Source organism: Macrotis lagotis, chromosome 4 (genome assembly GCF_037893015.1).
Source record: "Macrotis lagotis isolate mMagLag1 chromosome 4, bilby.v1.9.chrom.fasta, whole genome shotgun sequence".
NCBI classification, from domain to species: Eukaryota; Metazoa; Chordata; class Mammalia; order Peramelemorphia; family Peramelidae; genus Macrotis; species Macrotis lagotis.
The window spans coordinates 143,567,846-143,581,068 of record NC_133661.1 but is presented as its reverse complement, the minus strand read 5'-3'; the positions used below and the strand labels follow the sequence as shown (position 1 = coordinate 143,581,068).

At 32.5% G+C, this 13,223-nt stretch overlaps 1 protein-coding gene across 8 annotated transcripts in view; it reads right to left on the bottom strand.

Annotated features, from left to right (window-relative positions):
* Positions 1-407: 407 nt before the first annotated feature.
* Positions 408-13,223, bottom strand: part of TJP1 (tight junction protein 1) — a 281,955-nt gene continuing 269,139 nt past the window's right edge. For 4 of the 8 annotated variants that reach the window (XM_074234247.1, XM_074234250.1, XM_074234254.1 and 1 more), the window contains 6 exons: positions 12,522-12,746; positions 9,564-9,739; positions 7,701-8,178; positions 5,916-6,133; positions 4,296-4,439; positions 408-1,973 (listed from right to left, as the gene is read on the bottom strand). In XM_074234247.1, the coding sequence (XP_074090348.1) occupies positions 1,879-1,973; positions 4,296-4,439; positions 5,916-6,133; positions 7,701-8,178; positions 9,564-9,739; positions 12,522-12,746 (1,336 nt within the window). In that variant the 3' untranslated portion in view covers positions 408-1,878. The remainder of the gene's footprint in view (positions 1,974-4,295; positions 4,440-5,915; positions 6,134-7,700; positions 8,179-9,563; positions 9,740-12,521; positions 12,747-13,223) is intronic. The other 4 variants (XM_074234248.1, XM_074234252.1, XM_074234249.1 and 1 more) reach the window with 2 other exon arrangements.

Below are 13,223 nucleotides of genomic sequence, written 5' to 3'. Positions count from 1 at the left end.
AAGGCTATTGAAATCTTTTCTAACTCAAGATTTGATAAACTGAACCTGCAAAAATTTTATAATTCATGTTTAGGTTGTTTTTCCCCCCTGTCAACTACTAAATAAAGAATTAATGAAACTAAAATTTAAATGTGGGAACAAATAAGATAAAATCAATATATAATATTTGATCTTATTTTATCTCAGGAAATATATAACAGATCAATGTACTGGAGAAAAATGATGGGATTCTTTTATTCATTATGTAAAATCCAGAGAGTTGATGAAGACTACATAAAATTGTTACCAAAATAATATGGCAGAAATGAGTGGACAAAGAATTAAAATAATATATTTCTGCTAGAGGCAGGAAATTTATGTGATGATTATCAATGTTAAGATTTTCTCAAACAGAGTCCAAGCCAGAATTGTATTATTTTAAAAAGTTTTATTCTGCTTATTTAGAAATTTGAATTTTTTAATAACTTCAAAGGAAAAAAAATCAGCCACACCTGAAGAGCTAATATAATTGATTAACAGAATGCAGTGGTATATCATTCTAAACAAATAGTGCCAATGTGCCATAATAAATTGTCTATTAGTAAAAAAATACATTTTAGGGCACATATTACAGCATCTGTATCACAAATTACAGTAGGGATAATTTTCAAGAATTTAATCAAACTAGAGAATTTTGATTAATGCAGCATTTAAAAATGTAACAACTCTGCATTCTTGTTCTAAAAAATGTCCTTGTATTTTTAATCATAGAAATGCTGCTTTATTGCTGCAAGATGTCAAAGTTCAAGGCTCAAAAGGTATAGGAGAGAATACAAAGATATCCTTTAAGAAACTTGTTTTATATATATATATGTATATATAAAAAGGTAAAGTTTATAAAAGTTAATTTACAAACCAAGAACAAAAAGGGTATGCACGCATTATGTACAAGCATCCTCATAACATCTATAAATTTTCAAATGCATAGCAAACCCTCCCCACCCCAAGGGGTGGGGCGGGAATCCTATACCATTATTTTCTTCTGGTTCTATTCTGATCACATTTTGTTTCAAACCAACAAGTTCACAATCACCCCCCCCCAATCTTTCTCATGATATATTATATAGATAAGCACAAAAGCCATAAAAAACTTAGCCATACAGAACAAGGATGATCTAAAACTATTAAAAAACATAAGGGTAAGGCATCCCTGCTGGTTAATATGTCTGTAGTAATGTGGTTAATTTACAGATTCAAATAGGCCATTGAACCAGTCTCACATGCTCTGTATCCATGCCACATACAGTAAATCAATGCCAATTTGTTTGCCAAATTACCCTAGCTTTGGATTGCTATAAAATCCACTAGACTGGATATTTGCTCCAGATGCATTTGCATTTCAAGAGGGGATTTATGTGTGTGTATGTGCGCCCATGCGCATGTATGTATGTATGTATGTATATGTATCTTGTGCAAATCAAAATAAACTGTGCATCTGTCAAACCCAGGCCAAAATGCTGTAGGCTCTACACCAGTGTGGTTAAAAAAAAAGAATACAGCCCAAAATGCTTCCCTCATTCACTGGCTGGTAACTTAACGGAAATCTACCAGTGTAAAGTTTCCAGTGCCCCTAAAAAAAATACAAAAGGCAATTCAAAACATCCCCTTGCCCTCAGTCAATACCAATTTTCCATCACAGCCTCAGTTTTACAGCATGTTTTTTGACCATGGTTCAAGGGTGTACTTGCTAACCATCATTAGCTGAAAGAAAATGCTTAATACTAACGAGTCCCATCATCACTTCTATGAACAGCATAATACTTGATAGAGTGGTTCCACTTAAAATTCAGTAAGTCTAACCTGGTTTCACATTATTTAATCAAGTTTCTACTTTAAGTATTAAAAATGGTCAATTAAGACAGAAACACAATTTGCTCCAACAAGATAATTTGGATCTCCAGGAAGTGATTTGTTCTGCCAGGCCTTAGGGTCACCTAAGGAGAAAACAAAATGGACATCTATTACCATTAAACAAAAATGCTTACTTCACATACCTAAAACACACGATTCTCTACATATCTTGTGATTGTGTAATCTGGAACTGGAAGTTTTAGTTATTTGAGAAATTTATTCTCATTTAAAATTTAAGTAAACTTTACAAAATGAGTGAACTGAGAACCTGGAAAGTTACAAGGCATATAATCACATGCATGAAAAACTGAAAAGTGCAAGGAATTGTTCAAATCCAGGACACCAAAAATCCTTCTCACAGGTAAGATCAGATGGTTTGATTATTGAATAACTGACAAAAAAAATTGAATACTGAAGCACTGAAGAAACAACTACAAACTCTCCAAATAATCAGGGAGATTTGATACCAGGAATGATTAAGTGGTGGTTTGGTGTCAACTCTGTACTTCTATACTGATTTTCAAATGAAACAAAAATTAATCTTAAAATTGCTTACTGGTTTTTGATAAATTGGAAAAGAAAATTTTTTCCAGTTTTTAATTTCTGATTTGATCAGTAGCAATGGATCATTTTATTTTTTTAGAAAAAGCAAAGTTTATGAAACAGAGCTGAAAAACTCAAAGAAGAATACAGGTGTCTATATGATGCCACTCATATATAATCTATATGTCTGATTGTTTAATGGACAAGCTAGGTACTTAATAGGTTTTTTTTAAGACTACATTAAATGAAATTTCTTCCTTGCCTAGTTTTCAAGAAGAGTCAAATCAGAATGAATTCACACAACTGCAATGTAAAAAATGTTAAAAGCTTCAATCTGACAATTTATATCACACACACAAACAAAACATTATGTAATAGTTAATAAATACACATACGCCGTGTGTGTGTGTGTGTGTGTTTGTGTGTGTGTGTGTGTGTGTGTGTCTGTTTTCCTAAAGTGTTTTGGAGGTCAAAATATTTTTTAATGTAAGGGATGTGATTCTATGGAAATTATAGTGTAAATTTAAGTTGGTATAACTGGAAGTTTCTAAATTTACATTTGGAGGAAATATGAAGCAAAACTCTTTATATAACAAAATCAGCTATGCATTTGATTTTCATAAGCAACATAATCTTACTAATTTGAACTATTTAGAGGATGTTGATGTAGTAATCTACAGCAGTCTAAATTATAGGGTACATATAACATTTTAATTTTAAAAAAAATGCTTAAATTAATCATTAATTCAAATTAGGCTAACTACTGGGAATTTTTTTTTATTTAGGTTTTTTGCAAGGCAAAGGGGTCAAGTAACTTGCCCAAGATCACACAGTAAGGTAATTATTAAATGTCTGAGGCTGGGTTTGAACTCAGGTCCTCCTGACTCCAGGGCCAGTGCTCTATCCACTGTACCACCTAGCTGCTCCTGGAAATTTTTTTTTAATATAAAGGATATTTCAAATGGCTTCTGGGGTATTATGTAAAATAAAAATAATACATACAAATAAAAAATAATACATTTTTGAGATATGTGGAGTTTAAAAATTGTATCTAGAAGATAGAAAACCTGAAAACTGAAAAGTTTTAATTTAGTGAAATTTTTCTTTATCAGATGTTCCTTAATGAGAATAGACATATGATGACAGTCAATATTATCTGACTTCATAAGTACAACAAAACAAAATACTGAGAAGTGTAACAATGCAATGAAAGAGTTGAAATCAAGATTTAGTAACAGAAGCTCATAAAATGGGGGTATAAATGATATATATAAATATTAATCACAATAAAATTTGGTCTTTTCTTCCTGTTGATCTGACCAAAAATCTTTAGAAATTCTTTTAGCACCCTTTTATAGATTGAGAAAGAACAGCTAGATTCAACAAAAAATAGTAAATATTACTGGACAAGAAAATCATTTTAAAGGAAACCAAAGTTGGAATGCTTAGCATCGGTCAATTATATGTATTAGTTTTAAGTGTATCTTTATTTCAATTTTTTCATTGCATCCTGAAAATTTTGAAGAACAAATAACCTCTACTAATAATCTAAGAAAAGTAAAAGCTCATAATAAAAGCCTTTTCTGAAACAATTTCAATTCAACAAATATTTATGGAGCAAATATGAAATATGAAAAATATGAAAAAATATGAAAAAAGCAAAAAAGTTCCTCATTTACCCATATTAATTTTGTACAGTTATGATTGATATCTGCACTTCAAATAAATCTAGAAATGCTTATATTGAAAGAGAAAGTGACATCAGATGTGATGGCAAAGATTATGTAGTGATCATTAGCCCAGTGAATCAATCATGTACAAGCACCCAAAAGCCCCCAAAGGACAGAGAGAGGACAGCATACCCGACGAGGAGTCGGATGATTTTAGAGCAAAAGACCAACCATCAGGAGTCATAGACGCACAATGTGGTAAGCGCAGCTCCACTGGCTTCAGGAATTTTAGTCCATGAGGTCCACACATAACTAAAGGGCTGAGCAACGTTTCACCTGGAATTCAGGAGAAAATTATCATGAGGTCCATGATACATACTGCCGTATCAACATTCTTAAATCACATCTGGTCTCTAAAGCTAAAGATAAAATGGGTCAACTCTGCATATCATGAAAAATATATTTTAAAAATGCTTTTAAGTTCTACTGACAATAAACCATGCTCATTCTTCTATATGTGACATTTTATGGTAACTAAAGGCCACTTTAGTTACTGGAGGGTTTAAGGGATATGGGCTAATGGATACATTAACATAAAAATATGAGTAAGATCATACTGTTGTAAAAAAAGTAATTTAAACAAGTGCAAAATCAAATACATTTAAATTATGGCAAATTTTGAGGAAAATAATTGTCTTGAAAGCAAAGATCTACTTGGTCAGAATAAAATTGCCATGTTATCACAATAAAACATGATAAAATTACATATTAAAAAATGTGCTCAGTGATTTAAATTACCAGTTGCTAATTTCTGATAAGAATTTTCAGACTACTTTTCATATTCTAAGTTGATTACATCAGAACATCAGGAAAATCCAATTTATCCTAATGGTAAATCAGTCTATATGGTTGAGGAATGGGTATATCTTATCTCTTTGTTTGGCAGGTATTTCTTAGAAAATGGAAATTAGTGCAAATATAGGAGGAGGAGAAAGGAGAAGGGGGAGCTGGGAGGGGAGAAAGGTGGTGTTAATATAGGTAGTTGGACTTTTATTTAGTCTCTAATCTGGGCATGACAGAGCAGACCAGAGACTGAGTGACAGTAACTAGATAATGGTTTATTAATCACTTTCTTTGCCAGAAAATGAATTGCAAATCAAGAGATTACTCCTTCCTTGGAGTTACACCTTGTTGCAGTTCAGGCACAGCAAATGTACATTAAAAAGAGGAAGATGGATCATAGAACAATTAGTTTTGGGGCTTAAGTGGTCTTCAGAGGACGAGTCCACCATGAAGGGCAATACAACAATTATTATCACTTGTGTCCATCCAAGTAGGACAAACATCTGTTCCCAGCCCTGTAAGAATGGTCATCATTCTGCCTGGGTACAGTACAAAATGGGGGGGGGGGGGTAGTTCTTTTATAAAACAAAATACAAAGGTCAATCATCTTAATTCAACAAATATTTACCAAGCACTACATCCAAGGTACCAATAAATGCAAAGAATAATCCCTTTCCTCAAGAACCTTAAATTCTATTAATATATGTGTATGGCAAAGTGGGATGATTCAGGAAAATGGCAATGAAGATTTATAATAAAATTTAATTTACTTTTGCAAATATTTCTACATTGCTACGTTTTGAGTTTTTACCTTATAGAACATACATAACCATTCAATGAGCCACTTGTACCATATCTCTAACTCTCCATAATTCCATAATAAAGGATTCAATATATATAGAACTGATGACTGTTAACATCTTACAAAACAAAATGTAAGAATAATTTTTAGGGATATCATACATTTACCTTTTTCTTTATCTAGAGGTGGTAGGATGCTATTGTCTCGGCAGACTTTGAAATAGATTTCTTGCTCAATTCCTTCCGGAATGGCCCCTTGTGGAATAATTATACTAACTCCAGTTTCTATTGAACTTAAGACACCACCATTGCTATTAAAAATTCCTCTTGCTGTGGCTACAACAGTGTGACCGTCTTCATCCTCATCATCTTCCAAAGCTGAGGGACTGAGAATTTATGAACATTTAAAAAAATAAAAAAAAGTATTTTGAGGGTTTGTCTTTTGATTTTTCACTCATTACACATGATAAAAAAGATTTGAAAAAGTTATGATGTTCATCAACAGAAGAAATATTGATAACTGATGATATTACGGAACCACTAAATTCAAAGTTTTTTCTTTCCACATGAAATCTTTTTTTTTTTTTTTTGCAAGGCAAATAGGGTTTAAGTGGCTTGCCCAAGGCCACACGGCTAGGTAATTATTATTAAGTGTCTGAGGTCAGATTTGAACCCAGGTACTCCTGACTCCAAGGCCAGTGCTCTATCCACTGCGCCACCTAGCCACCCCTCCACATGAAATCTTTTAAAATGTACGTATGTTTCAGTTGAAAAATAAGGACATTTTTATTTAAGGAATTTAATTTCTGTAGCTAGGTAATGTGTCTCTATCACTCATATCTAATAAAGCTTTTAGTATCTAAAGTATATAATCTGATAATTAAATAGTAACCTGGTAGCAAATTAGCTCAAAAAAATTTAAAATATCTATAAGTCATAATGACTTAATTTACTATTTCAAGTTCAACTATATTTCCCAATCATGAGGGAGATCTAAAATTCAAGTTTTCAACCTAAACTTACATTTACAAAAAATATTTAATACTTAAAGGTCAATACACATATCCATTGATCAAGGTGAGCTATAAAAAGGGGTTATGATCAAGTTGGACAGGAATGAATCTTGGAAGGCTTTTTGAAGGAAATGAGTTTTGAAATAAGTTTTAAAGAAGAGGAAAAACACAGATCAGCAAGGATAAAACAACACTGAATAACATAAGATTACATGGTAGGTATAAACTAATACCAGAACACAAGTAAGTTTTTTTGGTTGTTTTGGTTTTTTTATTATCCTAGAAATAGAGCAAACTTGTCATAATAGGAAACACCACTGCCAGCTTTTTAAATTAATGAAAAGTTCAATTCAGGAACAAAATTAAGAAAAGAAATAAATGTAATTAAATTTTCATTTATGAAGAAGATGTAAGACTCTACCTTAAAAGTAACACAAATGGGGAAAATTCTGCTAAAAATGAACTACATCAAGCATGTGAATGATTAAGTTAAACAAAAACAATAAGTAGTATAATAAACATGCTTCCTTCACTACCTTAATCTCATTTATAATGGCACCGATTTTGAGTTCTGAGACTTAGATCTTGACCTTTTATTTTAGTTTTAGGGATTAGGTATGCGTAAGGAAAAAGAAATCAGATTCTTTTAATTTTAGAGTTGATTATTCCATGAACAAGGATTAGGAAAAAATCTGTAAAAATAGTTATTCTATGACATTGGAAATGGCTTTCTAACACAGAGAGAACCCTTTCACAATAATGCAATTTTGGTTGGTAGACTTTTTTTCAATTATTTCTTTTTAAGTCAAGTTATCACTGCAAGACTTAAACCAAGTAGAGAAACAGAAACATTAACTACGTTAAGTTATAGCTTCACACAAAATCAAATGAAGCTCTAAATTTGACAAGTTTGAAGGGGTAAAAAAAAAATGATCCTTACCTTACAGGAATGGCTTTAGGCACTGCACTAATATTATTTGGTTGATATTTGGGCCTATCTGTCTGAATGGAAAATGTCTCTACTCCACTGTCAAACTCAGTAGGTTGCGATGAACTGTGTGCTTTCAAAAACGTTTTGGGGGAATTTGGAGCCTTGGGTGACAACTCCAGTTTATGCTGACTTTCATTTGGCAGGAGATTGTGATTGAATTTGGGACTTTCAAATTTTCGTTCAAATGGTCTGGCAGAACTTGTATAAGGTTTTGGTGTAAATCGGTTGTATGCTGGAGTGACTGGTTTCTGAGTCTGTTCAGTTCCATTAACTGGGCCTTTGTCAGGAAAACTTTTCTGAGGATAGAAAGTAGATTGAACAGTATCTTCTCGGTTTGAAGATCGGAATGTTGGTGGCTTATTTTGAGATGGAGGTGGGTCTGGCTTGGACACTAAAGAATTCTGAAAGTCCAATGATAAAGAGTTCCCTGAAAGACAATAATGGCTTCCAGTTAAACAAATGAGTACTCAATGCAAAGTGAGAGCAATGAGTATCCATAAAACAAAAGAAAGAAAAGGAAAGCACAAAGATATAATTCAGTTCTTCACTGAAACTGGTATTATATGTTGGCAAGTCCAACCATTCCCACCTATTTCACTTCATCTTTTTGTTGGACCATGGTCTGAAAATCAAGTTCAAAGTCATATTATTACTCAGAAGCAGGTTACGCCCCTACTCCAACTTTGAGAACGATAAAGCAAGTTTTTCTCCCTCAGACTCCTGTTCAGGAGAAAACTGGTTGCTTTTATGCCAAAAAGACTGAGAAAATGGACAAAGTGGGATTATTAAGTATGGGAGTTTGGAAGGTATAGGGGGTTTGAAGTTGGGAGGTAAGGGAAGAAGAGGAAAAGGAATTTTATTTAGCATGAGTGTAACTATTTTTGGAGGGGAAAAATTCTTTCCTTAAATGCTCAAGTTGTAATGAGATGAAAAAGAAATATATTCTTTTGTTATTCCTAAAAGGTGAACTACATTTTGTTATGAAATATTTAAGAGGTAAAACTTCACAGAAAATATCTGGATGCAATGGAAATGATATTGGGCACTATTCTCAGGAGATTAAGAAATATTTGAATCTTTTAAAACTGAGATGTGGAAATGAAGCTTACACTGAAATTAAAAAATAGGAACCAATATTTATCAAATTACTAAAGGTACAAATGATTAAATGTAAATCATTTTTAACCATATGAATATCATTTTATACATTTTTAATAGTGAAATAGTAGTGTAAGTTGTCATTTTAGAAATTATTAATTTTGTAATCTTATGTTTCACTGAAGGACATTTCAGACAAATAACAGCACCAAAGCAATTAATTTGGGGGGGGGGGGGGGCATTGAAGATGCACAATAGCTACTCTCGATAACCAACAAAAAATGCAGTCTTTGAATCATATACTGACAAAATATATTTTCAGTAAGATCTTTATCCTGCTCAAAACTAGTGGGAAATTAGTTTAGAAGCAACATGTGATCAACCTTGATAGAGGCAATTCCTCTCAGCAGTTCAGAGAGCTAGGACAACCCTAGGAGACCTGCTGTGGATAGTGCTATCCTCATACAAAGGAAGAAAAACAAAACAAAAAAGCCTATAGAATCTTCATGAACATTCACTTTTAAAAAATTTCTCTCATGTTTTTCTATCTCATAATTTTCTTTCTTTCCCCCTAGTCCTAATTCCTCAATAGAAAATGTCTAATCTGTAAACATGCTAAATACAAATACCAATTGGGGGAAAGGAAGTTTAAACATGGTAAAAACAATATTATCTTGTTTATTAATAATTTTATTCAGCTTTTAAATCTCATACCTTCAGAAAGGAGTCCCTTAGGGTGTGTATGAAGAGATAGTGAAGAGTTGGTAATAGGCTGAGAAGGCTGGCTATATTGTGAAGGAGGTGGAGGTGGTGGAGGAGTAACTTGAGCTGATTCATAACGTTTTTCACCAAAAGATCTATCCATAATATCTGTTTCAATAGGCTTTCCCCTGTTAAAATATTGAGGAAAACAGTAATAGTTGGAAAACAACATTTGACAAAAAAAGCTAAAATATTGCTAATTGTCACTCTTTTCCTTGCAGCTCTTTTAAGAAAATTTTCCTATGACTTTTGGGAGATGCTTTATACAAAGTTTATGGATGATGTCAATCATTTTAAACACAAAAGAAGTCAAGGCAATATAAGTTCTTTAAAAACATTAGTAAAAATAATTGAGGAGATGACAATCAAAAGGCAGATGAAATTCTGGGCAAAGCTGAAAACTCTTATCATCCAATTTGTTGACTTTCTCAATAAATGTCTTAAGCAAGCCTTGCAAATAATGATTTAATTATCATTAGGCCCAAGACTACAGGCTCCAATTTTGTAGTTGAGGAACAGACTTCAATCCTACTACCTCTATGAGGTCAGAAAATAAACATATTATGAAGAATATTCCTTTTTTCTACAAATAACAACACTCAGTGCTAACAGGTGTGCAAGATAAATAAAATTGGCTAAGTATGTTTCATCCTACACATATTCCTGTAGAGATTTTTAAGTTTTTTAGGTTAAATAGGTACTGGTCTTATTTACAAGGCTCATTTAAGTTATATTATACCTATTTTGTTTCCCCTCCCCCAATAAAATGCTAATCACAAATACATAATACAAAAAATGCACACTTAATAGAAATATCTCAAGGAACCCATAATTGCAACCATGCCATCTAAACCTTAGAAACAATCAGCCTAAACTTCACTAGTTTTATGTGCACAAACAGATTATTAAATACTGCAACTTTCACATTTACATGAAATTTATTTTCATGCTTACATATGACAAAGTAGACTTGTCCCAAGACACACCATGCTAATGATTAATTTCAAACTACGAAATTTTTGTCTCTCATAGCTATTTAGACTAGAAAAATTCCAAAATATTTTAAAAGTCTGAAAGTGCACATAATGCCAATGACAAAAGCCACAGGGGGGAGGACACCTTAAAAACATCCTCACATTAATGCCAATCTTACCACTTGATGTTCCTTTTCAAGTAGTCATAGCTAGAGTAAGAGCCAAGAAATCTAGGTGATAGCAAAGCAAATGCAATAGAAGAACGAAAGAAAAACAAGTCATTCTAATAAAATTATAGGAGATGGTCTAAACTGTCATTTTCAAACATCAAAACCATCAGTAATTGAAACATCGCTTTCAAAGAAGCATTTGGCCTATAAAAATATAGCTAACACTTACTTGTTCAGGGAGATTATTTTTGAATATATGTGTGTATGTGTATGTACACAACACACACACACACACACACACAATACTTCAACTCTTTAGCTACTCCAAAAACCAAATAAACAGCGAAATGAGCAAATTTTATGGTTATCCTTTCATCCAATAAGTGCTAAATACATAAATGGCAAAGTGAATAGTCAAATGGACAAAAAAGCAGGCAAAAAAAAAAGGAGGGAAAAAAACTAAGGATAATTAGGCAGTGAACAACTAAGTCAAGTGTTTAATTAAAAGGAAAAATGCTGCAAAGAAATGAATATACATTTAAGAATGCAGAACAAAATAGCATATAAGCAAATGAATATATATATATAGATATATAGATATATAGATATATGTATATATAAATATGAAGTGCCTGCATTGCTGCACTGTCCACCTTACTAGGTTGACCACAGATCTGCACATTTCAAAAATATACATGAAATCAGTGGCTGTCTTGTATCAGTTCTTTCCTAGATATTTTCAAAATGTGATTCAAGCTTTATGGATGAGAAAAACCTTATCCACAACTACACATGAACCCAGATGACAAATGTATATCTTTGTATAATTCTTTAAAGTCTAATAACCTAAATTTCTCTTTCTTCTTCTCTAACCCTGGGTCTGGATCATCCAACAGTGAAAGTAGGGCAGTTTTCACTAAGACTTTACTCTCCATATGATTGGTTGTTTGAAGCATTATTTCATCTAATTCTACCATTCTTTATGATTCTTTTCTTCACTAAAAATGTCATAGGAGAAGACACAAGAGGAAAAAAAATCATAGGATGATAAAAATGGTAGCTGGCACTTATATAACACATTAAGTTTTGCCAGACTCTTTGTGGGTGTGCCCATGTGCTTATACACATGCATGTAAATATAAATAAAATCTTAATCAATCTTAACAATATTTCTTTATTCCCCGTTTTTTTTTTTACACCTGAAGAAAGAGGTGGAGAAAGGTCAGTGATTTGTCCAGAGCCCCAGAGTTGCTCTATTCAATATCCACCTTATAAGACTGACCTCAGGAGACCTCTAAAAAAAAAGGGTGGGGGAGAGTATGAGAGTATGATCCAGAAGTTCAGCAACTTGCCCAGAGACTAAATGTGGGTAGGGAAATGAAACCAGATTCTCTCATCTCAGAGGCAGCAATCTTTCCCTTAATCATTCCACTTCCCATCAATATTCTTTTAAAAATAATATTTTTAACTGAAAATACTGGCCCTACAAGAATGACCCATAAGAGAATCATAGCTATTGCATTCTTTATCCCACCCATATCCTTATGTCTTAAGAAAATGGAAGAAAATTTTACCTAAGCATTCTATGTGGTTTTTAACTTATGAATTCCTTCTACTAAAAGCTGAATGTTACCTACTTAGACCTTAATTTAATATAAATTCTTCTAAAATCTCTCAAATTACAAAAAGTACACAATGCCTCCATCCATAAATTCAGTCTTATACAATGACAACTTTTAAAAATAACTGCAAGTAAAATAACTTACTTAGAATAACTAGAAAAATTTAATTGACTTGGAGAATGAATTGGTTTAGCACTCTCTATGAGATGGCTGGCAGGAACTTGTGCTGAAGGTTTGTTTTCAAAACTTCTTCGATCAAAGTATGAAAGTTGCTTTCGATAGTATTCCTCATCTTCCTCAGGATCATAATGATTTGAACGAACAATATCTTCAGGTAGCTTCGTCTGAGGTTTCTGTGGTTCTGCAGACCTAGTACATGATTGTGGAAGACATTCAAATTTATATTATCATATAAAATTTTAAAGAAAATTTTAAAGTTAGATATGGAGCTGCAAGAGAGATAGGCTATTGTAGCATATCCTATACCTTTTACTTTAAAAACAAATCAATATATATAAAATACTTTATTTACCTGTTGAATTCAAGTTTCTACAGCCTTCTTATAAAGAACTAGAAAGTTCAAGCAACCAAGATATATCTCACAGAGTCCAAGGATTCAATCTTAAGTACTTTACTTACAAACACCTGCCAAGTTTTTAACTTTTTTCAGACACAATTACAACAAGCTAGGTTTTATTTTTCTAGCTAGTGATACATTAGAAGCATTATAAGAGGGAAGATATCTCTAGAGGCATATTGATAGTAGGAAGAAATGACCAGTGATAGTCTAACAGCAAATTGTCTGAAATGTTATCAAAGGTACATATTATCATAGGTCTGAACCAT